At 40.7% G+C, this 26,405-nt stretch overlaps 1 protein-coding gene across 3 annotated transcripts in view; it reads left to right on the plus strand.

Annotated features, from left to right (window-relative positions):
• The window catches only part of LOC116693186 (protein kinase C zeta type), a 94,026-nt gene that overhangs the window by 36,358 nt on the left and 31,263 nt on the right, over positions 1-26,405 (plus strand). For all 3 annotated transcript variants that reach the window (XM_032521980.1, XM_032521979.1, XM_032521977.1), the window contains exons 2-10: positions 4,723-4,808; positions 13,164-13,295; positions 15,040-15,130; positions 16,342-16,397; positions 16,954-17,148; positions 20,672-20,769; positions 21,429-21,515; positions 23,725-23,860; positions 24,865-24,952. In XM_032521980.1, the coding sequence (XP_032377871.1) occupies positions 13,293-13,295; positions 15,040-15,130; positions 16,342-16,397; positions 16,954-17,148; positions 20,672-20,769; positions 21,429-21,515; positions 23,725-23,860; positions 24,865-24,952 (754 nt within the window). In that variant the 5' untranslated portion in view covers positions 4,723-4,808; positions 13,164-13,292. The remainder of the gene's footprint in view (positions 1-4,722; positions 4,809-13,163; positions 13,296-15,039; positions 15,131-16,341; positions 16,398-16,953; positions 17,149-20,671; positions 20,770-21,428; positions 21,516-23,724; positions 23,861-24,864; positions 24,953-26,405) is intronic.

Consider the following 26,405-nt stretch of genomic DNA (forward strand, 5'->3'; position numbering starts at 1 on the left):
TCACCCTACGCTTAACACATGAATGAGGGAAACTTGAACATAAGGTAACGAGCCAAAGAGGATGAGGTTTTTAACGGGATGCCCCATCCACGTTTTAGTCCAAAGTCTAGACCCATAGTTGTCATAGTGCTCTATAGTTGTGTCATTTTAATTTACAGACTGAAAAAAACGTTTCTAACTGTTTGGACTTTGAGAGAATAACGCAAGAAAAACTCTACTTAAACTTTTCACGGACATTTTGCATTCATAGTTTGACCGATAACGTGATGTATCATCATAGGATTGTCTATGATGTACATACATATTGCAATGGTATCACGCAGATGGTTTCGTGAGCCATGTATCGTGTATAGTATCGTGAGGTACCCTGTGATTCCCACCCATAGCCAAGATAATCCATGCAAAATTCACCATTTAAACCCAGAGATTGATGAATGCGGTCTGTATGGCAGCCAAATACGCATTTAGGATGGAAACATTCACTTGTGTATTTAAATGTTTTCTGTATAACCACTAATGTATTCATCAACACTCTGATTAAAGACACAAAGCTACGTGCTGCAAGTTACCACTTATGTAGTCACAACATCTGTTTCAATTCATTATTTAATCACATAAACTGTATTTAGCTTCTGATGTGGGCATTGAGGAAGTGTGAAGTGTAGGCTTACCTTCCTCGCACACAATGCCTCAGTGGCATATTGTGTGTGTTCTCCCCCCCCCCCCTCTATTAGTCACCCACAAATAAGGGCACGGGGGAAGAAATGCTGGGTAACTATGGAAACACGCCACAGTGAGTCTCTAAGGCAGGCGCCACTTTCCTTTAGAGGCCTTGAGTTAACGGGATTAGAGGGAATTCACAGTGGAGAACCCAAAGAGCACAGCCCCTTTGTGTCTCTCCTCTGCTCGCTTTCACTCTGAACCCCACTGCCCTGACTCAGAGACGTATGGAAAGATACCAGGATCACAGAAACATTCCTCATGATGCAAAAAAAAGTCAGAATGTAGCTGTGAAGTGTACATTCAAGACAACAGAGGCCTCTATAGCAATGCCACTTCTGCTTGTAGACCCTTTGAGACCATATGCTATATTTCTAACAGCGGTTTTGCCACAGTTTTTCCCAGTAATCCTCAGTCAGTACCTCATGTACCAAGTGTCTGATACTGTGTTCAAATCCCTCTCAGTGACGGCCTATTTGCATACAGAGATGAGCACAACTTACATTTTGGCTTTGACAAGACCTGGCGACATGGCTTGCCAATATTGCTTGCCAAAATAAGGCGACTTGTACATTTTTTGTCTGGAGTCTGTCTGCAGTGTGTAGTACATTGTAGATAATAGCCAAGGGTGGTTGGTGATGGAGAAAGAAGAACAGATATTAGGTTAAAGATGTTAGATGCCTTTACTGCAGACATGCACCCGACACCTCTGACAACTAACATAGCTTGTGAGGTGGGCTATGGCAACCCATGCCCCAATGAGGCAAAAAAAATGAGTGGGGGGGGTGATTAACGGCACCATCTCTGCAGCAACCAACTAGACTGGAAAACCAGTACAGAGAGTACAGGGGGAGACACTGGGCGAGCTGCTAGAGAATAGCTAGTGGGAGTCAGGGGTGCCACGCCTGGTTCGGGTGGTTCAGCCAACCAGTTCACTTCATGCTGTGGTGGGTTTTTGTGGCCAGCAGCAAAAGGCAACACATGAAAACTGATTATTTATTGATTTGTATGGCAGCCGTTTTATCAGTCAGCCCTGGGAGCTGCATCATGGTTTGCTGCCTATGCACATGATCTACACTTCTCTATGCCCTCGAGTTTACACTTAGAAAGTCTGTGGTACAAACTGGAGGCGTGAAGTTTTAAACAAGTGGGCGTTTAGCAGACAGGGAAGGTTTTAATGAAAGATGCAATCGAGTTTCATGGTGTACAGGGTGCAAAATTAACTTGTTGGTCTATCTGCCAATGGCTGGTAAACTGAAAAAAAAATACGATGTCATTAAAAACAACGAGCAGGTCCTTCTTTGTCGAATACCTGTGGCAAACACTGCACGAAAATCACCGGATGTGTTCTTTATGGTGGCTTATTTCATCAGTAGGGATTGACATCCAGTAATAACAAACATGGTGTAGCTAAAACTTATGCTAGTTTTCGCGGCAGATGTTGATCTTTTTGGATTTGTAGGGATGAATGTTTCCCATATTAACCTGAAACTGACAGCTAACTTTTCTTTGCGACACACTATAATAACAATCAATTAAAATAAAGCTACTGTCTGTGGACAAATGTCTCATGTGAGTCAGTTTAGTTTAAGATCTTCCTATAAAAACTTAGTAGTGATCAGCAGTTCTGTAGTGAATTTCTTGCATGCGTCTTTTCAGTGGACAATTATCACATGATAACAAATTGGTCACACATCGACACATCCTTTATGTGTGTAGCCTCGTTAGTCACAGCGAGTTACTCAGCTCCTCTTGATGTCCACTACTGGTTGCTGTGTGACAGTGCATCAAATTAAATTATTTTCTTTTTTTAAGTGGCATCTAATTTAACACCCTGAAATTTTAATGTCCTGCTGCTAATAGAAATATAATAGATGCCTATAATAATTTCCTTGTTGAGTGATCATCTGCACACTGTAGGAGGAATGGACCATGATGACTAAGTAATGTGAACAACCTAACAGACACGATGCATGATGGTTATACAATTTGCAATCATGCCCTTTGACATGGGTGAAGTGCACCATGGGCTGCCATGTTTGACTGAACCTTTTTTGGTTTGGTTGTCATTTTAATAGATGGGATTCAGACACTACATATTGGAATTGTGTTAAGAGTACATTTTGGGACCGTAAGTCATTCATACTGTTGTGTCATGGTAATTTTGTCCAACCCTACTTTTGATAATAGCCAAAACTACTGTTATCTGTTAATACATCAGAACTTGGTTAGTAGTACTATGTTTTTGAACATGAGACAGAAGCTAAAAGAGGCGAAATCACTAAAGTGAACTATGTGGACAGTAATATTGCTAAATAACGCATTAAAATTATCTTAGAAATTACATAAAATATAATTTTTTATTTGGTGTCTGTGGCCAATTTTGGCAGCAATAATCTGTAGCATTAACCCCCCTATCACAGGAAGGAGTCAGGTTTCACCTGATGGATGGATGGATGGATGGATGGATGATGGATGGATGGATAGATAGATAGATAGATAGATAGATAGATAGATAGATAGATAGATAGATAGATATTAATCCCCCCAAAAAATGGAAAATTACGGTGTTACAGCAGCACACGTACATCAGTCACACAATAAAGAATATAAATATAAATGAGATACTAGGAAAAATATATACATACATACAGTATACATGAAATAATAATAATAATATAGAAGGCCAGGGGGAAAATTTTACTTATCCGATTAATCAACATTTCTGTAAATGTGCCAGTGTTAGCCAGTCAGCTGGTTTTCAACTGTGGTCCTAGTTACCTAGCATGCATGTCTTTTTGTTGAAAAGAAACCTGACCACCCCGAGGAAACCCACGCAAACACGGGGGAGAACATACAAACTCCACACAGAAAGGCCCGGAACGACCTGGATTCAAACCCAGCACAGAACCTTCTTGCTAACCACTGAGATAACGTGTCTGTTCATCCCCACTAGACTGGGGAAATGGAAAGGTTAGGACAGGTTGGTTGAGTTCCGAGTTCTTTTTGTCAGAGTTTGCTGGATGCCTGGATGCCGGCCTGCAGCACGTTTGGCGCGGCTCTGGGATTCAGCGGAGTTCCACGTGGGCTCAGCTGAGTCCTGGTCCCATCCCATGGGCAGAGGGTCAAAAACTCCCCCACTCCCCCAACCACTAATGATGTTATGTCAGCCCTAATACTGAACATACAGAACACAGCTATTTTTCTTATAACTGATAATAATTAGGTTTAAATTATAAAAAGGCAAGTGATAATTCCTCCTGTTTTTCTTAATCAATATTTTAGATTAGAAGAATGATCAAATAAAACTAATACCTTAACAAATGAGTACAATCCCATCCCTGATATAAAATAATAATGTGTCTGATTTGGTTTGTTTCAGCAGGTCGTAATGTTGATGAATCATTTTTAAATCATTGTTTGATATGACGAGACAAGTTTCAGCTCACTGCTTGGCAAATGTTTATGCCCTGCAGGTTATTAATAGCTGCTATTATAAATAGCAACACCTTCATGGTCTCATCTGAATAAAAGGCATTATGGAGCACTAATAAGTCCATTCATTGGCAGGAGTAAAAGAAAAGGAGGGATGAAGGATTTGAGGAAAGGAAGAAGCAGGGAAAGAAGGAGAAAGACAAAGGGAGAGGGTGAGAAGAGAGTAGACTGGTGAGAGAGGGTGGGTGGTGTGTGTGTGTGTGTGTGGTGTGTGTGTGTGTGTGTGTGTGTGTGTGTGTGTGTGTGTGTGTGTGTGTGTGTGTGTGTGTGTGTGTGTGTGTGTGTTTGTGTGTGTGTTGTGTGTGAGCATGCGCATACATTGTAGAAACCTGACGTGTGTCTTCCCCTCACTTGAACTCAGACTTCCGATGAAGGAAGTGGCTGCGGGACCTTTCCCTCAGCTACCACTCCATCTCTTCCCCTCCTCTCCATCCTTTCCCCCTCTAGTTTAGCACACATCCATCCCCATTATGCTGTTACTCTATAACCGTTTCCTCTCTCTCCTAGAATCGATCTATCGCCGCGGGGCCAGAAGATGGAGGAAACTCTACCGAGTCAACGGACACCTCTTCCAGGCCAAGCGCTTTAACAGGGTGAGTGTCTTTAACTCTCGCTCATGCAAACTCCAAACGGGGGAGTAGGTGGAGTAATGCCTGGACAACGCCTCCGTCAGTTTGGTTAATTGAGCCGGTCTTCGCTGGGAAAATACAAGGATTATGACTAACTCTGTGTCACTGGAAGACACAGGAAGTTTTAAAAGCATGCTCATGCATAAGGTTTGCTGTATGTTCACAATTCTGAAGGCTTGTTTCGAGATGGAACTCAATGTGTTTTAGAATTAATTGAACAATTTGACTTTCTCCCAACAAAATTGCTAAACAATAGAAAGTTGGTCTTGTGTTTCCAGTGACGCATGGGTGCCGTCGGCGTCTTTTGCTGTCGGCACGGAATAAGTTAGCGTTTTCTGGGAGCAGTTGATTTAAAGGTTGTTAGTATGTCTGTAAGAAGTAAATCAACCTGCATTGATCTCATGCATACTCATTTGGGTTTGGAATTGATTCTAGCTTTGACATAAAGAAGATACCATCCCCGTTAGGCCTGCACAATTCACCCTGTTCACGATTTAATTTTTAAATAACTTTTTTTTAAATGTCTTTGATTCTCATTTAATTTTCCGAGTACACTGCATCACACACGCTACTACTTTCTTCTGTGAGTTTGAAACATAGACTGCATAAAATAGGTTTTAAAGGGCTCTTAAGCGCTGGAATGCTCCCCCTTCTCTTCATTGAAGCCTCTATGTTTACAGGCTTGTGATGGTGCCCAATGTGCTCTAGGTGCCAAAAGAAAATCTATGTTTGGTACTGCCAAATTTGTTTTGTTTTGTCATGGTTCACGTGTGCAATAAACATTACACTTAGTGAGAAAAAAATCAGGGCAGAGAATTGTGATATCAATTCTAAACTAAAAAAAAATCATGATTCATATTTTCCCCGAATCGTGCAGGCCTAATCCCCATTCTAAATCCAGTCTACCAAGCTCTGGTGGGCTTATAAACCATCAATAACACCAGACCGAGTCATTTGAATTCATTTGGCAACTATTCATAATCTGAAACCAGGCTTCTGTGTGTTCGTTATCTGAAAGAAAATAGGGTCATTACTTTTGTGACTTTGGAAAAGATTTTTTATTTTTTTTTAACTTAACTGTGGATCCACTTTTTTTTATCTTATGGTCTTCATCATAAACGTCTACCACTGATTAAGGTCTTGAGATGCGGATGTAAAAAGATTTTTATCTTTTGTATTTAAAATGGTTTTGATAAGCCATTGTAGTTGATAAGCATCCCTGTCCTAGGAATTACATCCATATTGGACTTTTCTGCACCTCACAGTATAGTGTCCAATGTCAACCTTCAGTGCCAATGCAGAACCCATAAAACACCCATACACTTAATGTGCCCCCTTTTTATTAACCATAACCTTAACTAAGTGTTTAAGTTGGCCTACCCTGAAGACACCTAAACCATAACTTATTTGCCAAAACCAGGATCTTTTCCTTAACATCAACTAGGGATGTAACGGTATGAAAATTAATGTTAAAACCCCAGGTTTTGCAGAATAGTCCAATACCATTGTTCTTTTCTGTTGATGGGTCGGACATGTGATATGTAATTTAAGAAAAGAAAATAACACTTCTATTGTAGACATCCTGTGGTTCCCCACGTCCTTCGGCACTGTGTTTGAGTAGCATCTGGTGCAGTTAACTGGCTCATGGTGATTATTTCCAGTTCAGGAAACCAGTCAGTTACTTTGATTTGATATACTACTCATAATCATAATTTGTCCCTTACTAATTATGAGTGTGTGTGAATCTGTGGATTATGAAGTACAGTATGTCATAAACACGCTGCCTTTGATAGGTGCATAATGTATTGGTGCATAATTCATGGTGTCCTAGTTCTGCCTTGTTTAGCAGGTGTCATGCTGCACATGCACACACCCACACACACTAAAACACATGCAGATGTGTTTTCTGTCAAGGGGAGGACTGTCTCTACTGCTCTACCTTTGAGTTTCGTAAAGCATATTATCTTTAGCCAGACCATATCATATCGTGAAAAGGATATGTTTTTTGTTGTTTGTCTTCTATAAGGTGTTTAGCTCGGCATTAGGTTCACTCTAGCTCAATAATAACTCTAATAAGTCCTGTCAGTTAGTGCCACAATACTTCTTAAAGACAGCACAGATGTAAGATACAAGGTTTAAAGACATTTCAAAGATAAATGTAATGGCTTTCATCTTCGCTGTTACCATTTCCCTGGTTAGTGAAGCAGCTCTTAGGATGAAACATCGGCCCTGGCTGCAATAGTCTTAATGTCTAGACCAGAAAGTGGATAAGCTCAGTGCTCGGAATCTCGCTGACTCAGCGCACGCGCACACACACACACACACACACACACACACACACACACACACACACACAGCCAACATCTCCACCTTCATGTGGCCATTAACTGCTGATGCCCTGTGGAGCATGGCTTACTCAGTAGAAGACATACACCGTAGGCACATTGTACATTAGTACTAAAGCTAAACCAGCAGTTATAACGAGTGGACTGCTGCTCTCTTACTTTATGTTGTTTATCAAAAGAAACTTAATTCCGGCCTTGATGACGTTCTCTGGCAATGTATTTTATTTTCTTCTTCCAATTCAGGACGTTTGAGACATGACGTGAGACTAACATCTATCTTCTCATCTCACCCAAATGATGAACGTGTGTTAATTCAAAGGAAATACAGTGGTTTGGTTAAATATTGATAGTCAGTGCTTCCTGTCTCCTGCTTGAAGTCAGCATTGACTTTTACATTGTTAAATTAAGACGACTGTTTTCCTCTAACTTTAAAGCTTTAGTGCGTAACTTTTTGATATCAATGAACGTCTGTTACGTTCAACCCATCGCCAAATGAGTTGCTACAACGCTAATTAAGACTATCAGCGCCACACAAATCTCCCTGGATTTCTTTGTATGACTATGTTCACAAGATTGTGTCGTCCAGTGACCTTTTCTGCGCAGTAGCTCGAGTGAAGATAACTCTTCTAAAGAGTCCAACATGTTTTTTTAATCCTCCATGTCCTCCTTGGCTACTAGCAACTGCTTGGGGGAGGGGGAGGTGGATCAACAACAGTGTTGTTGTCATAACTTAGAATATGTCATGGGGGGAAGACAGAAACTACAAACTTTAGCTTTACCTGAGGGCTTAAGTTCCTGAAACAGAACCACAAAAAAATGAATCATGCCTTAGCAGCTCTCAGAGATGATAGGAAATAAAAAGAAATGGGTTTAAAGTGAACATTTTGCAGATTTGTTCCATATGAATGCGCCAAAATTACAAAACAGATTTGCTAATGCATGTGGATGTACATTTAAGAAGACTGAGTGGTAATTTTGCAGATTTCTATGGATATTGTTTTATGACTAAACAGTAAGTGTAACCAGTTGGGTTCTCAGACTGGGATTTCTCTGACTGTTGTTGCTATGGCAGCTTCCAGGCTTCTGGTTGGTTCACAATGTTGTTCTCAGCATATAAATAAGCCAAAGAGAAGTAGGTCAGGTTTCTCCTCCCTTCTCTCACTCCATCCCTGTCCTTCCTCTCCGTGCTACGTCTCTACTACTCTCCATCTCTTTCCTCCCTCTCTCCATCTCTCCCTGATGTTGCAGTGGAGAAAGCGGATTCACGGATCTCTCTCATTAGACGTAATGGGGTCTCTTTAGCTCCTGTTTCCCACAGGATGAAACAGAATTCAGTCATCAATGCTGGCCGTTTGCCTCCACTGCACTCGCATGCTTCACGATAGAAAAGCCAAACAAAATGTCATGCTGGGCCAAGCAGGCCGCTGAGGGGAAATGGGTTAAAATAATACAACTGACAAGAGATTATCAGAATGATAGCTGAAGTGAGCTGACGCACAAAAAACAATATTCAGTTATGCTCAGGCCAAAGGTTGACCGATGCTGTTTTTTTCGAGGTTGGTACCGATACCAATTACTAGCAGTTAATAAAACCGATAACTTATATTTAGGACCGATATGCATTTCAAGTGAAAATGAAAATCTTTAAGTCAAAAGTAAGATTCCAACACAAAACTTTACATACATTAAGTTAACAAAACTTAACATACATATAACGTTGTAGCCAGTAACAGAGAGTCACATAGTGTTGTGGGGGGGGACATTAAGTCAGACTCAGTGGTGAGGGAAACCGAAGCAGAGGGACAGACACAGAGCTGTAGCCGGGCCAAAGTAGCACAATTTTTAATTCATTAACTTTATTGGTTATCAGGCAAATAAAACGCTGATGCAGATAATCTGCAAAATAATCGGCCAGGATCAATAATCGGTCTATCCCTAGTTGAGGCCACATATTTACCCATATATGATATATTTTCACTCCCATTGGTCTTTTTTCTGTTTGTTAGACAGCATAATATCACAGAAATTGCTAATCTAAATCCAAACAAGGTTTAAAAAAATTTAAGAACCATTAAAATAACAAATTGGGAGCATTGTGCACCCTTATGTTGTCTTGGTGCTGTCTAATCTAGCCTTTTGTTGACCCCCTCTGCCTTCCCTTTGCCTCGCTGTAATGATGCTGGAGAGTGGGGCAGAGAGTTGTTCCCCATCTCTGTCAGGGTTGGACAGCAGCTTTCACCTTTCCACCCCCAGCAGGGGGTCACAGCGTGGGGTTTAATCTCCGGGTTTTAACCACAATAAACTACTGCTGGATCAGCCAGCAGGGTTAGTTTTTTCATCGCTGTTCACTGGGAGGCTATCGCAGGTTCACAGGCGAATGGAGACATACTGTAGGGTCTGTATGTTGTGAATTAACTCTACTGTTTGGAAATCCTTGAGTCAATTGGCACAACATGTGTTATAGTCACTGTTACCGGCTGATAAATCCTAACGCCTTTAGTGATGCCCTGACTTTTCATTTCGCACCTCCAGATTGTCCAACACTTTCCCATTCAATTCAGTTTATTTATAAAAGGAGACACATGATTTCCCATGGGTGTAAAAAGCCGGAATTAGCCAAAAGTCTATTTTTCATATGTAGTCCCCTGTCCGCGATGTTAAAAAGGCTTTTTAAAATACAAAGAAACACAAGGAAGGCAACACAAGCAAAACAAAACTCAGCACAAAACATCATCACCATTCCCATTAGCCTCAGCTGTGCTTTGTATTTAGTGCTAACCACAACATTTGAATGGTGTCTTTTTACCTTTTTAGTAATTTTGGTGGAGGGCCAGATTTGGCCCTGGGGCCGCTATTTGCTGACTTTGAGCATTGGATGATGAGTGTGAAGTCTGTGTGATTTCGAGATTATACATTACATTATGATACTACTTTTATGATTAGTGGTGGAGCCCTCTAACCTTTACACCCGCTGTCTGGTCTCTGATTGTATGGAAGCTGCGTTGGGTTTGGATGGAGATAAAAATGGTTGATATTTCTGTTCTGTCATCCAGTTCTCCTCTGCTGCTGTCATGGCCTGATTTCACTGCACACATTGATTGCAGTTGGTCAGTTTGTTCTGATGAGTTTTCCTTGTCAGAGGTAAATCAGACAGCAAATCATTTCCAGCATATTAGGCCACTCAGTTTCCAGGCACCCATATGATGTGCAACGCTGTCTGCTGGGCTGAAGGGAGGACTGTCAATCGATAAAAGCTTTTCTCATCTACTCATCACCTTTATTTCCAAGCTGCAGGCAGCTGCAGGACTCTGGACTTCCACAATCGGCGCTCTCCAATGACAAACACGTGTAGAGGCAGGACGCACTCCTTATCTGTGCTAGTTTGAGTCGGGTGATCGGCATCAGCACCGGCCAGAGAAAATCCCGTCAGTTGAACTCTAGTATGAAATATTGTTCAGATATTAAAGGTCCAGAGAGGAGGACTCATGGACGTCAGTTGTCCTCTTTATCTCCTCTCTTGGAAGACGTAACCCTGAATACAAATCAACTTCATCACACATGGGGTGTAATAGATCCCGGCGAACGCGGTGCCGATGCAAAACGCCCAGTCGCTCCTCCTCATCCTCCAGCTTTTCCCACCTTTCAAAGAGGTGCGCCATGTCAACCTGATTTTAGGGAGGACTTTGCACTTACTAATGACAAGGTGTACAATTTAAGATGTAACTTTTGTCTATGTTAAAACTATTTTAGCTGGTGCAACCCTCAAACTAGTCGGTTGTCTGTTGCTGTCTAGTTGTAGTGATTAATTTATAAATGCACGCCTTAACGTCTATGTGAAGTTAGATTAGAGAGACTGAAGGAAGCCTTTGAAGTCATGCTGAAGCATTTCCATGGCAACAGAGCACTGACTGGGACTCTTTGTTCTTTACACTGTCAGCACACACACACACACACACACACACACACACACACACACACACACACACACACACACACACACACACACACACTCTCACACACACACACAACCTGTGAATGAATGTTGTCGATACAACAAAGCACACACACTTCATGCGTTTAGTCTCCAGTGAGACGTGGCTGACAGATGTATTGATGTCCAAGGGACTCTGTCCATCCTTTGGTCCTAATATAGCAACGTAATGAGACGAGCTAAAATCAACCACAACAAAAGAACAAACGCTCTAGTCTCTTTACAGCTTCCCAGTAGACATATGTGACCAGCCCAAAATAATATACTGTATACAGAATAATAGTTTATAGAGCATAGCAGGGTTTTTTGATATGTTATTTGATAAATAATCATCAGTAATGTGGATATAATAATGACTAAGTGGGTAAAGGCAAATAAAACAACAGTCCGGTGAGTTCAGAAAATGACATCACTTTACTGTAATGCTGCCTTTAAAACCAGGAAAGACAACACTTGTTGTTGTGCCATATTACGATATTACAATATCCAAAATCTAAGACCATATCATGTCTCATATCAGGAAATCAAAATATTGATATTGATATATTGCCCAGTGTGTGTGTGTGTGTTGTGTGTGTGTGTGTGGTGTGTTGTGTGTGTGTGTGTGTGTGTGTGTGTGTGTGTGTATATATATATGAAATATGAAACTTTATATATATATACACACACACACACACACACACACACACACACACACATATATATATATATATATATATATATATATATATATATATATACACACACACACACACACACACACACCACACACCACACACACATCGAGGTTGCCTATAACAGGAATGCTGGCGAGATTGACGCCGCTCCGTCTGGCTTGTTTATTTTCAGTAATTTTACTTTTTATCCCGAAAACGTCAATAACTTTAGTTGATGTTCATACTTAGTTCAAGTTCAATAGTTATAGTTATATATAGCGACGCATTTTATCATCTCTCCACCGTATTTTGTTTTTTTACGGGGTTGGAGTCTGACATGATGCCCGATGACCGGAGGATGCCATGGTTACCGGAAGATGCCTGTTAAGTTTACCGCAGTAGCCTAAGCCCACAGCCCATGCCTGTAGGACTACTTACCCACAACAACTTCATGCACAGGCTACATCTGCTGGAGGATGAGGAAATACTTAATAAGTTAACTTTACCGGCTATGGGGGAGCTGTGCCCCTTCTGCGGAGTTTCTGTGTCAACGCAACATTCTCCGACGGCCATAGTATTCCCAAAAAATGTTACATGGCTCACAAGGATGGCAAAATATTCCCCCATCTCTGGACTGACAATACCGTGCCTGCCTGTCTGCCCAGACCGGATATGCACAGTCAGTCAAACCGACTGAAAGCTGGATTTTTCAACATTAGATCTTCTCTCGTCAGCGACTTCGCTGTGGACCATGGACCATGGACCATGGACCATGGACTATGGACCATGGACCATGGACCATGGACCATGGACCATGGACTATGGACTATGGACCATGGACCATGGACCATGGACCATGGACCATGGACCGGGCTTTCTGTGTCTTGCGGAGGTGTGACAGCGGAGCGATGATTTTTTTCCACCTGAACCAAGCAGTCCCGCATGTATGGGTTTGTTTACATCTGTGAACCCCACTCACCCAGGAGGAGAGGGGGTCTCGCACTGCTCTATCATGAGAACTGGAGGCTTTACACCCCGGCCCGCTCACTGAGATCCTCTCTGCAGCCTACTGCATGTCATAGTGTGAACCTCAGCACCTGTATGAGATGACTAACTTTAATGTCCTTTTTTTGTTAGTGAAAGGGACCTTGGGTGTCATGAAAGGCGCTTTAAATAAAATTTATTATTATTATTATATACACACACACACACACACACAAAGTTATTGCACAGAGTCCATTATTGCATTGAGCCTGTGATTGTATCAGTAAGTGTGTGAGTTAAAGACTAACCTCTGAGTGTGTCCTGCCCTGTGTGTGTCTTACAGAAAGCCTACTGTGGCCACTGTAGTGAAAGGATATGGGGGCTGGGCAGGCAGGGCTACAAGTGTATCAACTGCAAACTGCTGGTCCATAAGCGCTGTCACAGACTCATCCCTCAGACCTGCCAAAGGCTTATGGTGAGTATTTCATCATGTCCCGCCCGGTCAGCAAACTGTACCGTTTTTTTTTTTTTTTACAGAATGTGTTCGTTGTTGAGCTTTGTGAAAAGTAGAATTTCTTTGTTACTTTGTGACGGACAATAAAGTTTCCTTCTACCTACCAGCCTGTCATATCCGACAGTAACACAGTCTCTGTGTGGATTTTGCATGTTAGTCAGTGTGTTGTTGTTTTTTTCTGTGTTCTCCCCCTTCCTCCCACAGTTCCAAAGACATGCAGGTGTTGTTAGGTTATCTGTTGACTCTGAATTGCCCCGCAGTGTGACTGGGTGTCTGGCTCTATGTGTGCCGGCCCTGTGATAGTCTGGTGATCTGTCCAGGGTGCACCCCGCCATCCCGCAATGTCAGCTCCCCCTGAATAGGGAATGTGGTTACAGATAATACAGTGGATTGATGTATATTTAATTATTTAACATCGAGTCTAGGGTTGTTGCGTTTTTTTGTCATGTTTAAATAACGGAAAGAGTTAACTGAAGGTGAAACGTGACTCACATTGGAAAGCTTCTTTTCACAGCTCTGATCTTACTCTTTTACTCTAATCGTCTTTGGTGCAAGGAACATTAATTACGTTCATACGCTGTGCTGCGGGTTGCCCTCTGTACTTTTGGGTGGAAGTGTTTTTTCTGTTTTATTTTGGACAGAAAACGTAGTTAGCACTTAAATACTTTCCCTCAGTAGCCCTGTGATCCAATCTCACAGTCAATGTCAGCATTCACTTTGTTAGAGTGAGTGGTGCCGCCATAGTAGCACAGACATATTGACGAGAGATTAATGCATTCAAGCACAACCCAGATAAAGCTACTGGTCCACTGCCTGTTTGTCTTTCTGCACATCCTCCTCACATTCTTTGGAAATGATGCCCCAAGTTTAGTGACAGCAAACCGGTATGCTCCATGTAATCAATCCATTCGATCACAAAGCAAGCATCTGACCAAAGGTCCCAAATGCAAACTCAAATAGCTCTGGTATTTAACTCACTTTGATCACAGCCAGCGGTGGAAGAAGTATTCAGAGCCTTTACTTAAGTAAAGTACTAATACCACATTGTAAACAATACTCTGTTACAAGTAAAGGTCCTGTATTGAAAATGGGACTTAAGTTAAAGTATTTAGGTGTCATCAGGAAAATGTACTTGAAGTCTTAAAGGAAAAGTACTCAATGTAGAAAACTCCTTACATTTTAGAAACTGGAAACTGTTCTGTCAATCAACTAAGGGATACATTTGCTAATCATTTCAGCTGGACTTGTAGGCCTGTATATTGCTGGGTAGTTTGATTTATAATAAAACATCATATGCAAAAATCTTAATTTGTGAATTAACTAGTAGCTAAAGCTGTCAGATGAATGTAGCGGAGTAGAAGTAGAAAGTGGCATGAAAAGAAAAGACTCAAGTGAAGTACCTCAAGTTTGTACTTAAGTACAGTACAAGTAAATGTACTTGGTTGCATTCCACCACTGATCACAGCGTCAACACCAGATCTTCAGTATCAGATAAGCCCCCCCATCCCCCGTGAAACCTCCACATTGTCAGTAGAGTCTGGGAGCAACAGCGTGTCTGGACATTAGCAAACACAGACTTTTCTTTGCAAACATGATTCATCATACACTCGACCAGGAGTGTAAAACCATGAGTGGATATTTGAGTGGGTTTTTGGGGGGATGTGCCACGAGAGATTTAGTTGGAGTTTTTAATCTCTTTGTCCAGGATCCAGTCATGCCATCACAGGAGCCCCCTTCAGATGCCAAGAGTGAGGAAGTGGACCTTCCACCAGATGACACAGAGGACACAGACGGAAGTAAGACCTTCTTCTTCTTCTTCTTTTTTTTTTTTAAACAAGATAAATGCTGCCGTGTTATTGGCTCCTGTGTTTTTTATTAATGTTGAAGGTACATACTATACACGCTCAATATTGGCCTTACATCTTCAGAATAGAGCTCGAAAACATAATTGACCAATCGATTAGTCGTCTCTCAGCTATCAGGAGCACTTAGTACTTCTGCTAACTCAGTCTGTTACTGCACTCTCTAAAGACTCTTTCCCTTCTCATTACTCGCTCTATGACATTGTTAACCAGCACAAATTATGAGTCATGTGTTGTTGTTTTTTGTCTCACTGATTGTTACCATGGGTGGGGTGGCTAAATGATTAGGTCAGTCAGGTAGGTCTCTATTGAAAAAAACTAGAGCGTCATAACACACAGACCACTCTAAGATCTCTTTGTGGAACTGAGCCCTGACTTGGCAGGCATTTTTTTTTTTTTATGAGCCTTCTTTCATGTGAACTTTGTCAAAATCCAGAATCTGCTCCTCACATTTTAAGCAGTGTGTTTTTTACAGATAGAATTTCATATTGCTCTTTGACTTATTTGAAGCTAAGGTACTTTCACTTACTACTTGTCTGGAGTTTGTAACTTCAAGGTTGAAAGCACTTAACTGGAAGTCGCTTTGGATAAAAGCGTCAGCTATATGACATGTAATGTAATGTAATGTAATGTAATGTAATAAAACACAACTCCCGTTAGTTTAAATTAGCAACAACAAAGAGCTGTAAATTTATCTACAAAGGGGTATGACAGTAAAATGTGTCCTCAGTGTTTCCAATGGAGACTATTTGTACTGTATATTACATGTAAAGTAAAACTGATACACATGATGTAATGAATGGATAATTTAGACCTTGGTAGCTTCACCTCACATTCACCAGCTTCACTTTCGTGACTCTCGACTGTTATCTGAGCACCTTCCGGCTCTCTGATGGAATCACAGTAAACAACAGTCCTAAATCCTATTAAAAGGGGCCCGGGCTGATGTGGCGGTCTGTGTGGGGATCCCTGATATGACATGCTCTGTGGGTTGACCTAGTTTGCTGTTCCCCGTTGATAGCCGGACTCGATTCTGTGTCCTCTGCCTCCCTCTACTGGCCAAAGAAACCTGTCAGGGCGGATTCGATTCTGTCACATTATGCTAGTCCTAATTCAGTGGCTGTCTCTCTGTCTGTCCTTTGCAGTATCTTTTTTACCACACAACTGTTCCTTGGATAAAACAGAAGATGCAGAAACAGAGGTGAGAAGGGCTCTGAATTGTTGCAGAATTCAATTTGGCTTTCATTTAAAAAAAGATTAGCAGTTTAATAGTACTTGCTCGACTGAAGTCAAAGCCGTAATAATGTTTTTATTTAATAAAATACAATATTATATATTTATTAATTAATAATAAATAATTTGGAAAGCATTGCTATTGGATAATTTGTCTACCTTAAACATATACTGTACATAAAGACATTCATACAAAAACACTAACCTACATATTTCTACTTTGTCATTCATGTAAAAGAGATTCAGAGTTTCATATTTATTGCTCTTATAGTGAGTCAAATAAGTTCCTTTCTTTTGAATGCAGTCACAAGCTGTAATAATGTATTCTTTTAATACAATACACATATTACATATTTGGGGAAAGGAAAACTTTTTTTTGTATTATAGTAAATAATAATTGGGTAAGCGTTGCTACTTGATCTTTTTTTGTTGAAAACCTGAACATAAAAACCTGTAAACTAGCCCACATTTGTCTTGTGAATGTATCGAGCCTCTGACAGCCCTCTGTCCTCTGTCCCCTCCAGGACATTAAAGCAGTAGTGGATGGCATCGACGGCATCAAGCTGTCCCAGGACCTGGCTCTGGGCCTGGGGGACTTCGACCTGATCCGAGTGATCGGGCGTGGCAGCTACGCCAAGGTGCTGCTGGTTCGGCTAAAGAAGAACAAGCAGGTGTACGCCATGAAGGTGGTGAAGAAGGAGCTGGTCCACGATGATGAGGTGAGACGGGCTGGGACAATGTGAATTTTTGTCCCGATTTTGATTCTTTCACAATGCACGGGTGCCAATTTGATTTGTATTCCAAGTTACATTTGTTGGGATTCTAGGAGCAATGTGGTTAATCACGGCAGACATGTTGACATGTCACAGTAGGACCAGCACCGGGTATTCAAAACCATTAATGATGGCTGCATTCCACTTAGGAGAGGCCTTGGTATTGTGCATGCTGACTCACTGGGATACTTGATGGAATTGAGCCATTGTTAAGGTGATCAATTTCAGCTGTGACAAGTTATAATGTCTGCTGTGAAAAAGGTCCATTGCGATTTTTTTCTTTTCTTTCTTTAACCAAAACTAAAGTTGAATAATACCCTTTTAGAGACAATATATCACGACACATTTCTAAAAGCAAGAAGAATTCACATGACATGTCAGTCAGTCAGTCAGTCAGTCTGATGTTTATTTAATCTGTTAAGAAGAACATAACACGTACTTTCTGCTTTGGGTCTGTTTTGCTGGAAACGGATGTGATGGTGTCCTGATGGTCTCATGTCTGTGTGTGAAGTACAGAGCAGGACTCAGTTGATGGTGAGCGTAGCTGAAGAAGAGCAACAACAAAAGAGTTAGTTAGTGAGTTAAATAAAATAGCGTAGTGTGATCTTTGACATCGCTGGTGTCGCTTTAAAATGATCTTGCAGGCCGCTGCACTTCTGCCGAGTTTACTATTGGAATATAAAGACTAAGCAAGTTCAGTTCCTATGTGTTTTGCACACACTGGATCTTTAACCCTAATGTTGTCTTCCCATCCATCAAGTGACATTTTTTGGAGCTTTTTCTGAAGTTTTTGTCGCTTTCTTTCTATGCTTTTGATGCTTTTTTTAAAAGTTTTTGACACTTTGGGTCGCTATATTTTGACTCATAGGCAGTTAAATTCAAATGACATTTTCCCAAATTTTTGAGTTAAAAAATATCAGACATTATGAAGTATTTTGACTAATAGGTAAGATCAGAGAGTGTTGAGTGATTCACAGTTTATGTCAAGGAGACTGTTTTAAAACCACTTAACATTAGTTTTTTCAAATGCTATGAAATTGAATGAAACACCCCAAATCCAGTCATTAATTTTACCTGCTCAGAAGGTTGTATGGTTTCCATACGATGTTCATCCATGCATCCAAGTTATTTTTGGGCAACTCGGTTGAAAGAAACCCTCATTTCTGATTTGAATTTGAGGATAACCCTAGGACAACACAGGGGTTAAAAGCATTTAAAAAGAGGCCTAAAAATGCCCAAAAAATAATCTTAAAAAAGGATTTAAAAATAAAAGAATCAAAGACAACTCTGAGAGAGAGATAAGTGCTGGGTGCTCTTGACTTTGCAGCGTTTGTGTTGTTTAAACTCACTAGATGGCGGTATTGGTCAACATTTAAACTCCTTATAAAACCCAAACCCGTGGATCACTGTCCAGAGCGACTGCGTCATCCAACATCTGCACAACTAATCCAGAACAACAAAACTCTCGTCACAGAGGCTTTATGACTCCACTTCCTTCATCAACTCATAATATGATTTTCTTTTCCACACATTAAACTGTATAACACTAAACTAAAATCCAATGTTCAAATCCATTTTTTGTCAGCTGAAAAACAAAACAAATTTGACTGTAAGACGGATACAATTTTGCCGTAGTAAGAAAGATTTAAGGAAAGTACTGAGACTTCTTAAAGGTCCCATGGCATGAAAATGTCACTTTATGAGTTTTTTTAACATTAATATGAGTTCCCCCCCCCCCCCCCCCCCCAGCCTGCCTATGGTCCCCCAGTGGCTAGAAATGGTTGATGTGTGTAAACCGAGCCCTGGGTATCCTGCTCTGCCTTTGAGAAAACGAAAGCTCAGATCGGCCAATTTGGGATCTTGCTCCTTATGAGGTCATAAGGGGCCAAGGTTGCCTACGTAGATCTAGACCACACTCTATAACTTATAAAGTCCCAACAATTAGCCCAAGAGCAGGCATGGTGCAAAAAACTCCCCTTTATGAAGAAACCCCGGTCAGACCCAGGCTCTTGGTAGGCGGAGTCTGGCGGTGTCGGTTGGAGCTGGTTCCACAGGAGAGGAGCCTGATAGCTAAAAAAAACAATTACAAACAATTAAATAAATTAATTAAATTAAAATAAAATATGAGAAAAGCATCCAAAGAGCACCATGTCATGGGACTGTTTATGTTGTGATTGGACATGAATTTATTCATGACTCTAATAATGCACATTAGTTTAATAATTCATCTCTTGGTACTCTAATTGCTTGACATCAAAGGAAGCTTGTGAGAGCTCCTACAGACAACTAAAGGAGCTGAAATGACCAACATGAGATGTGTTGTCATAACAACACTTAAATTCATCAAGTAATGATGAGTTCTCGCTTTAGATCCGGCCGCCACAAGAAGTACAGTAACTGGTGTTAATTTAGTGTGTTTCTTATAAGTGCTCATAAATGTTTTCTAATCTAACAAAATGGGTCTATGATGCTATTTGTAAAACATGCATAGTATTTTTTACACATAATTATTGTAATAGGCAGCTTTAAGAACTTAATAGGACCTTATTACCCATTAACTAACACTTATTCCAGGGACCATAATATGAAGTGTATGGTAACTCTTTATCATTCCACCATTTTAACGAATTTCGACTGGAATTAGATTCCAGTCGTGGCTGCGTAGGGTTGTTGACATCATGATTGACATGATCCAAAAAAAAACATAAATTTTGGACCGGTTAAAAGTTAATGGATGGAAAATAGATGTAATCACTGTTTTGTTAAATGAATAAAAGCTGCTTTAAAGATTTAGTGCGTAACTTTTTGATATAAGCAAACGTCAAAATGAGTGGAATGCCAAATGAGTTTCCACAAACCTACTCTCTCTCTCTGTATTTCTCAGTACGAAGTTTCCTCGGCCGACCTCGGTCTACGATCTTCAACATCACCTGACTTTTTGCTAGTGTACCTATAAGAACTGATGCTGGTTTGAAGGCAAATAGTAGTAACACCAAATATTGATGTGATTTTCTTTTGTTCCCTCTCTTTGCATTTTGTACTTTGATAAAAATATACAATCGTTATTTTTGTTTTTAAAAGCATTATTAGTTTATAGAGACTCAAGACTTTTGCATAGTACTATATATATATATATATATAACACACACACACACACACACACACACACACACACACACACACACACACACAGAGTATGTATAGTTCTGTCTGGGTTTCATTTTTAAAAGGTCATGTTGAGCCTTCATTCGTGTTAATGACTAACTGGTTATCATTTGGGCCCATCCTTTTAACAGCAGTGTGAGGATTGTTCTCAAGACTGACTACATTTTTTATCTATGGCATGGTGTATCTCCCTCGGGTCTGTTTAACCACAGAGAAAGTCTATTGATCAGACAAATTCCTTGTTAATACAGTCTCTATCCTTCTTGGCATCTCTGTCTCCGTCCGTCTCCCCCCCTCTCTCCAGGATATCGACTGGGTGCAGACAGAGAAGCATGTGTTTGAGCAGGCGTCCACCAATCCATTCTTAGTAGGCCTCCACTCCTGTTTCCAGACAGAAAGTCGGTAAGAAGCATGAAATAAATAAGGCTGACACTTACACCATATTCAAAGCCAATACATTTCAGTTGCAGGCAGCTCATAGTACCTCACAGTACCTTTCAATAATTAATTATTACTTTCTGATGATGGGTCTGTTCTTCATTAATCATTTCATGCAAGTTCACAATTGTGGTTCCCTCTGTCCAAATACTTGGAAAGCTCCACAGACACAAGCCATTGGTGGATATACCCTCTCCAAACACATATAATGGATGAATATGGTGATCTTCTCAAAAGTATTTCTAAAAAGTATTCAAATGTATAAACAAGCCATACCATACAATGACCAATAGGCATACAGTGGACATAGTAATTGTAGGTTATTCCCCTCTGCTTGTCAAACTAGCAGAACAATATAAACACTTAACCTGACCATGCTCAGTGATGCAATTTCTTCATCTAAACAAGAGGTAGTTACCACCTAAATGCACAGGATGCATTTGAATGTGTTTTAAATAACTTTCTCCGTGTCATTGGAGCGGGGAGAGGAACAAAGTGTTCAGGCCACAAAGACACTGCCACTTGATTGGTTTGTTATCCAGTCTTAACATTTCTCAAAGAGCCTCTGTTAAACAACATCAGTGGTGTACTGATGGATTCTCCCATGTTGTTCTGGTTTCCAGGTTATTTCTGGTGATTGAATATGTTAACGGCGGGGACTTGATGTTTCATATGCAACGACAAAGGAAGCTCCCTGAAGAACATGCAAGGTAGAGTTCAATCCTGTTTATATATACTGCTAGTTTGTCTACTTTAGTGTGTTACTTTTACAGGGAAAGGATACGTTTGTTAGGATCATGACCAGACCCACATTTTTATTTTTATTTTCAGTTTTCAGCTTTGATCCTGAATGAAAATCTGCAGGATTTAGCAGACAGGTTTTTTTCACCTGGGTGGAAATGTGTTTTGATTCAGATTTTTGTTTTTTCATTTGTTTAAAATCTGCAAAACATTCTGCGGATTTTTGCAGCCGCAGAATCCGTGTGGCCCCGATCAAAACCTTTATCAGAGATGTTACTAAGTCCAGGATGCATTTTTTAAACACATATGATGTGAAGTGGCTTTATCTTTTAGCCTTTTCTCAAATGCTGTAATGTACGGTATAAATTGTCAGGACCAAGTGGAGTTACTGCAGTAAGTCTACCAGGAACCATAGGCTAATATAGAAGTGGGTGGATTTATAATTGGATTTTGGTTATGTTGCGTTAGCCACACAGAAAATACATTTATGTAATTGGCAACTATTTTGTGTTGGACTAACTGAACCTCCTTTGTATTTCACATAATTTCATGTAGCATCTGTTTGAGAGTCTGTTTGTTTGGAGATGCTTTCATACGCATGTCTCAAACGTTCCTCAACGGCATTCTTCTTCTAAAAACTCCTTACAAACGTATGCTTAATGGGATGCTTTTGAAGCTCTTCACGGATGTAGCAACGCTACCAAAAGATAACTTTTCCACCTCTGAGAAATATAATGAGCACCCATAATTCATTGTGCCTGTCGACTTGCGGGGCATTCCAACTGCGGCTCTGATAAATGCTGGATCAAAGGCTGGGTAATTTAGAGAGGCACTGTTGGGCCCCTATCGGCCCCTGCAATCTGTATTCTGGAGACAGTGGCTGTACATATGCAAAGCAGCATGTTAATCACTCATAATGATTGTACATATTCATGAGCGGTGCTCTAAGAGAGAGCCCTGCCGCATTCCCCCGCGCCGTGGGGGAGGCGGGCCGGTGGGCGGTGGATGATGCTGCTGATAGGACGCAGCTTCTATCAGTCGGATGCCAGCAATGAAACAACAGTGTACAATGAAAGCTGTCACAGAAAAAAGAAAAAGAAAAAATTGTGGGGGAGCAATGTGGGATTTGTGATTTCTCTGTCAAACATCTCTCCACTCCAGTCATTCCCTCAGTGTTTGACAATCACGGATTTACAGCAGGCAGACAGAGAGAGGCGCGTCGCTGTTAATGAAGGCTTATCTCCTAGAGACAGAATACACACTACCTACACATGGACAGGAAACGCTACTGACTCACCAAAGACACACACCAAGTACATCCAATCATGGTCAAAACTAAAAGGTTTTAAAGGTTGTGTTTGCTATAAATATGTCTGTTTAGGTGAATACTTTTAGCAACATAAATCTGCTTATGTAAGCCCTTTATACCTTAAAACTCAAATAACCAAATGTGCTGCACCGTGTATTATATATATAGATTTTTATGAAGACAGTGTATTAAAGATTTCCCATCATCTAAAGAAGCCTTAAGCGACATAAGTGCCCTAGAAGCTGTAGCCAGAAGTGGGGCTGGCAGGGTTGTCGTGAGCGTGGTAGCATAAGGGCCATTGAGTTAATAAAGTCAAGTGGTTTCATTACTTTAGTAGCGTGTACTGTATGTACTCAGCAGATTACTTGGTGATCCGTCTGTCTGATCATGCGATATCTAATTTTGTCTTGAGGGTGGCAGTAGAGGAAAGCTCTAGGGTTCAGAATGGAAAGGGGTCATCCTCTAGGGGCATGAAATCTTCTTCAGCCCTTTTCAGACATGGAATCTGTAAAATTTTTGGCCTTTTCATCTGTTAAAGTACTGTTTTTTTTGGCATTCAGATAGGTCTTCATTAAATAAATGCTGTGCATTGGCTTTTGTTCAAACATGGACGCTGCAAGAGAGTGCAAAGCCTCTCTTCTCTTTAAAAAAAGTACCTCTTAAAACCGATTTTGCAGTTCAATCTGTTTATCTCTGTGGCTTAATTAAAAATGTGATGGTCATATGAGATCACCACAACATGTGCAACTACAAAGGTCTATAGATGTGGGTGTTTTCGTGTGTACAAGAGGGACATTTTTGTCCTGACGGTGGCACTAGAGGACAGGTCAGACACACCATTCTCTGCATTTCTCTCTTCTCCTCCACAGATTTTATGCTGCTGAAATCTGTATCGCTCTGAACTTCCTGCATGAAAAGGGCATCATCTACCGAGATCTGAAGCTGGACAACGTTCTCCTGGATCACGAGGGACACATCAAGCTCACAGACTACGGCATGTGCAAGGCAAGACACACATTGATTTATTCCAGTCGAACGTGTATGTGGCTGGCGTAGGGTTATCAATTATGCAGCAGATCTGTATTGACTGGAAGGACTAACAGGGCCCCTGTCTTGCGTTATTCGTCCATCATACATGTTCTTGCGTATCATATCGCCCGGGGTCCTGTTGCCCTCCCTGTTACACCCTCCGGCTACACCCTGCTACACTCTGCGATGCCCTGCTGCGTCCTGCAGCGTCCTGCTGCTTCCTGCTACGTCCACCTATGCTCTGCTATGCCGCACTATACCCTGTAACACCATGCTACAACATGAACTACTACCACTACCATTTGTAGTCAGTAGTTATGTTTCCATCCACACGTTTTCATCCAAATTAAGTGATATAGGATAAAAAATACCTAATGGAAACAGTAACATTTGATTGAATTTCATGAATATTGACTCAAAAGAGATACGTTCTGTCTCACCGGATTTTCTGTTGATTGATAAACGGTTTAGGCGTTTGCTTGAATGTTTCGCAATTCAGTGCGAAAACGAATCAATTTGATATGTCAGTTTGATCGCAAAACAGCGTGACGTCATTACGCAACAGGTTTTTATTCGCTTTAAAGCCGTTGGATGGAAACACACTTTCACCAGCTTTATTTGCATGAGTTTGTTTTTTACCAAACTTCAGATAATTCGATTGACAAGTGGATGGAAACATAGCTACTGTTCCATTCTCTTTGTTGTGTATTGCCACTATGCATCACACCCCCAACCGGCACCGTCAGACACCGCCCAACAAGAGCCTGGGTCTGTCCCAGGTTTCCTCTTAAAATGGAAGTTTTTCCTCGCCACTGTCACACTACTTGCTCGCTCTTGGGGGAATTACTAGAACTGTTGGGGCTTTTTAAATTATAGAGTGTGGTCTAGACCTACTCTATCTGTAAAGTCTCTCAAGATAACTCTTGTTAATTATTATCTTTTATCACTGCAACCACTTGCTCTTCCTCCACCTCCCACAGGAGGGGATCAGACCAGGTGACACCACGAGTACCTTCTGTGGAACGCCCAACTACATTGCACCTGAGATCCTCCGAGGAGAGGACTACGGTGAGTACCGGAGTCCCACTGGGCTGTCAGTTCATGTCCAAACACTCGTCCCGACAAATAACATTCTTGTTTCCAAGCTGCTGATGGTGAATCTTTACATTTGAATAGAAAAGCCATGAAGGATGGATTAAAATCACCCCCCATACAACCAAATCTGCATCAGGCAACATGTGTAGCCTAAAGCCCAGTTCAGACCAAAGACTTCGGTGCAGTTATTTAGTGGGGGGGTTAGGAGTCCTCCGTCAACAAAATGTTATGTTTTTCAATGTATAAAAGAAGCAATTTCACATAATTTAGACTGGTATTATTACCACATCTGTGTTTAAAACAATGGAAAAGCTAGAGCAGATAATACATAAATAAGTATTAAAACTTTGGGGCCCACTACAATTATAAGATCTGAGAAAAGTCATCAAGTTAGTTTTGATGCTTTGATTTGACATTAAATTTGACAACCAAGCCTCATAATGGTAGGAAAAACCTTGGATGAGTCTCAGCTCCAACGCTACCTGTTTTAACCCTTTGTGTTGTCTTCCCATTAACCATGAACTTGTCCTTCCAGGTCAAAATTGAATTATTTTGGTTTTTTCAATGTTTTTATCCTTCCTTTCCTTTTCCGTTCCTTTTTCTGATTTATTTGTCACTCTTTCCAGCTTTTGATGCTATTTTTAAAACCTGAGCTGGTTTAATAACAGACTTTACACTTATTCTTGGAATTCATGGTCAACAAACCTCATTTATATCAATTTAGACATACGTTTTTAGTTAAAAAAGGCAGAAATTATGAATTATTTTGACTAATAGTTAAGATCAGAAGATGTTGAGTGGATCTCAGATGGGTAGATGTCAAAGTTTAGTCCGGATACTGTTAGGAAACCTTTAAAAAAAATAATTAAAATGCTATAAGATTAAATTAAACACCCCAAAAAAATTCAATGACAGTAATCAATTAATTAAGTAATCAAAGTAAGTAATTAATTTTATCTGAAGAATGTTGCATGGAATCATCCATGTTATTTTTGGGCAATTTGGTTGAAAGAAATCCATATTTCTGATGTAAAACCCTTTGAAACGGGTCAGTTTGACCCGAGGACAACACGAGGGTTAACAGCCAATAGACAAGCCAGCTTGTAGTGAGGTACAGCTAACTGTTTTATATCTATGAGTTGCAAACCGTCAACTGGCCGTTATGGCCGAGTTTTGGACGGAGGCTCAAAGAGCGCCCGCGAGCACGAAATGTGGTCGAGCGAGCTAGAGAGTGACTGAAGTGAGAGAGTGGCATTAGAACAAAGCAGTGACAAAGAAATCAATCCTTTTTCGCCGTTTCATCACTACTCCAAATCCGACTGTAGCATGTATGTCACTATCACTGTCCTTGTTCATACTTTTTTTTTTTTTTTTTTTTTTTTTTTTAAACTTTCATTCTTATTGAATATTCAGTACATTGTTACAA

Source organism: Etheostoma spectabile, chromosome 7, assembly GCF_008692095.1.
Source record: "Etheostoma spectabile isolate EspeVRDwgs_2016 chromosome 7, UIUC_Espe_1.0, whole genome shotgun sequence".
NCBI lineage: Eukaryota > Metazoa > Chordata > Actinopteri > Perciformes > Percidae > Etheostoma > Etheostoma spectabile.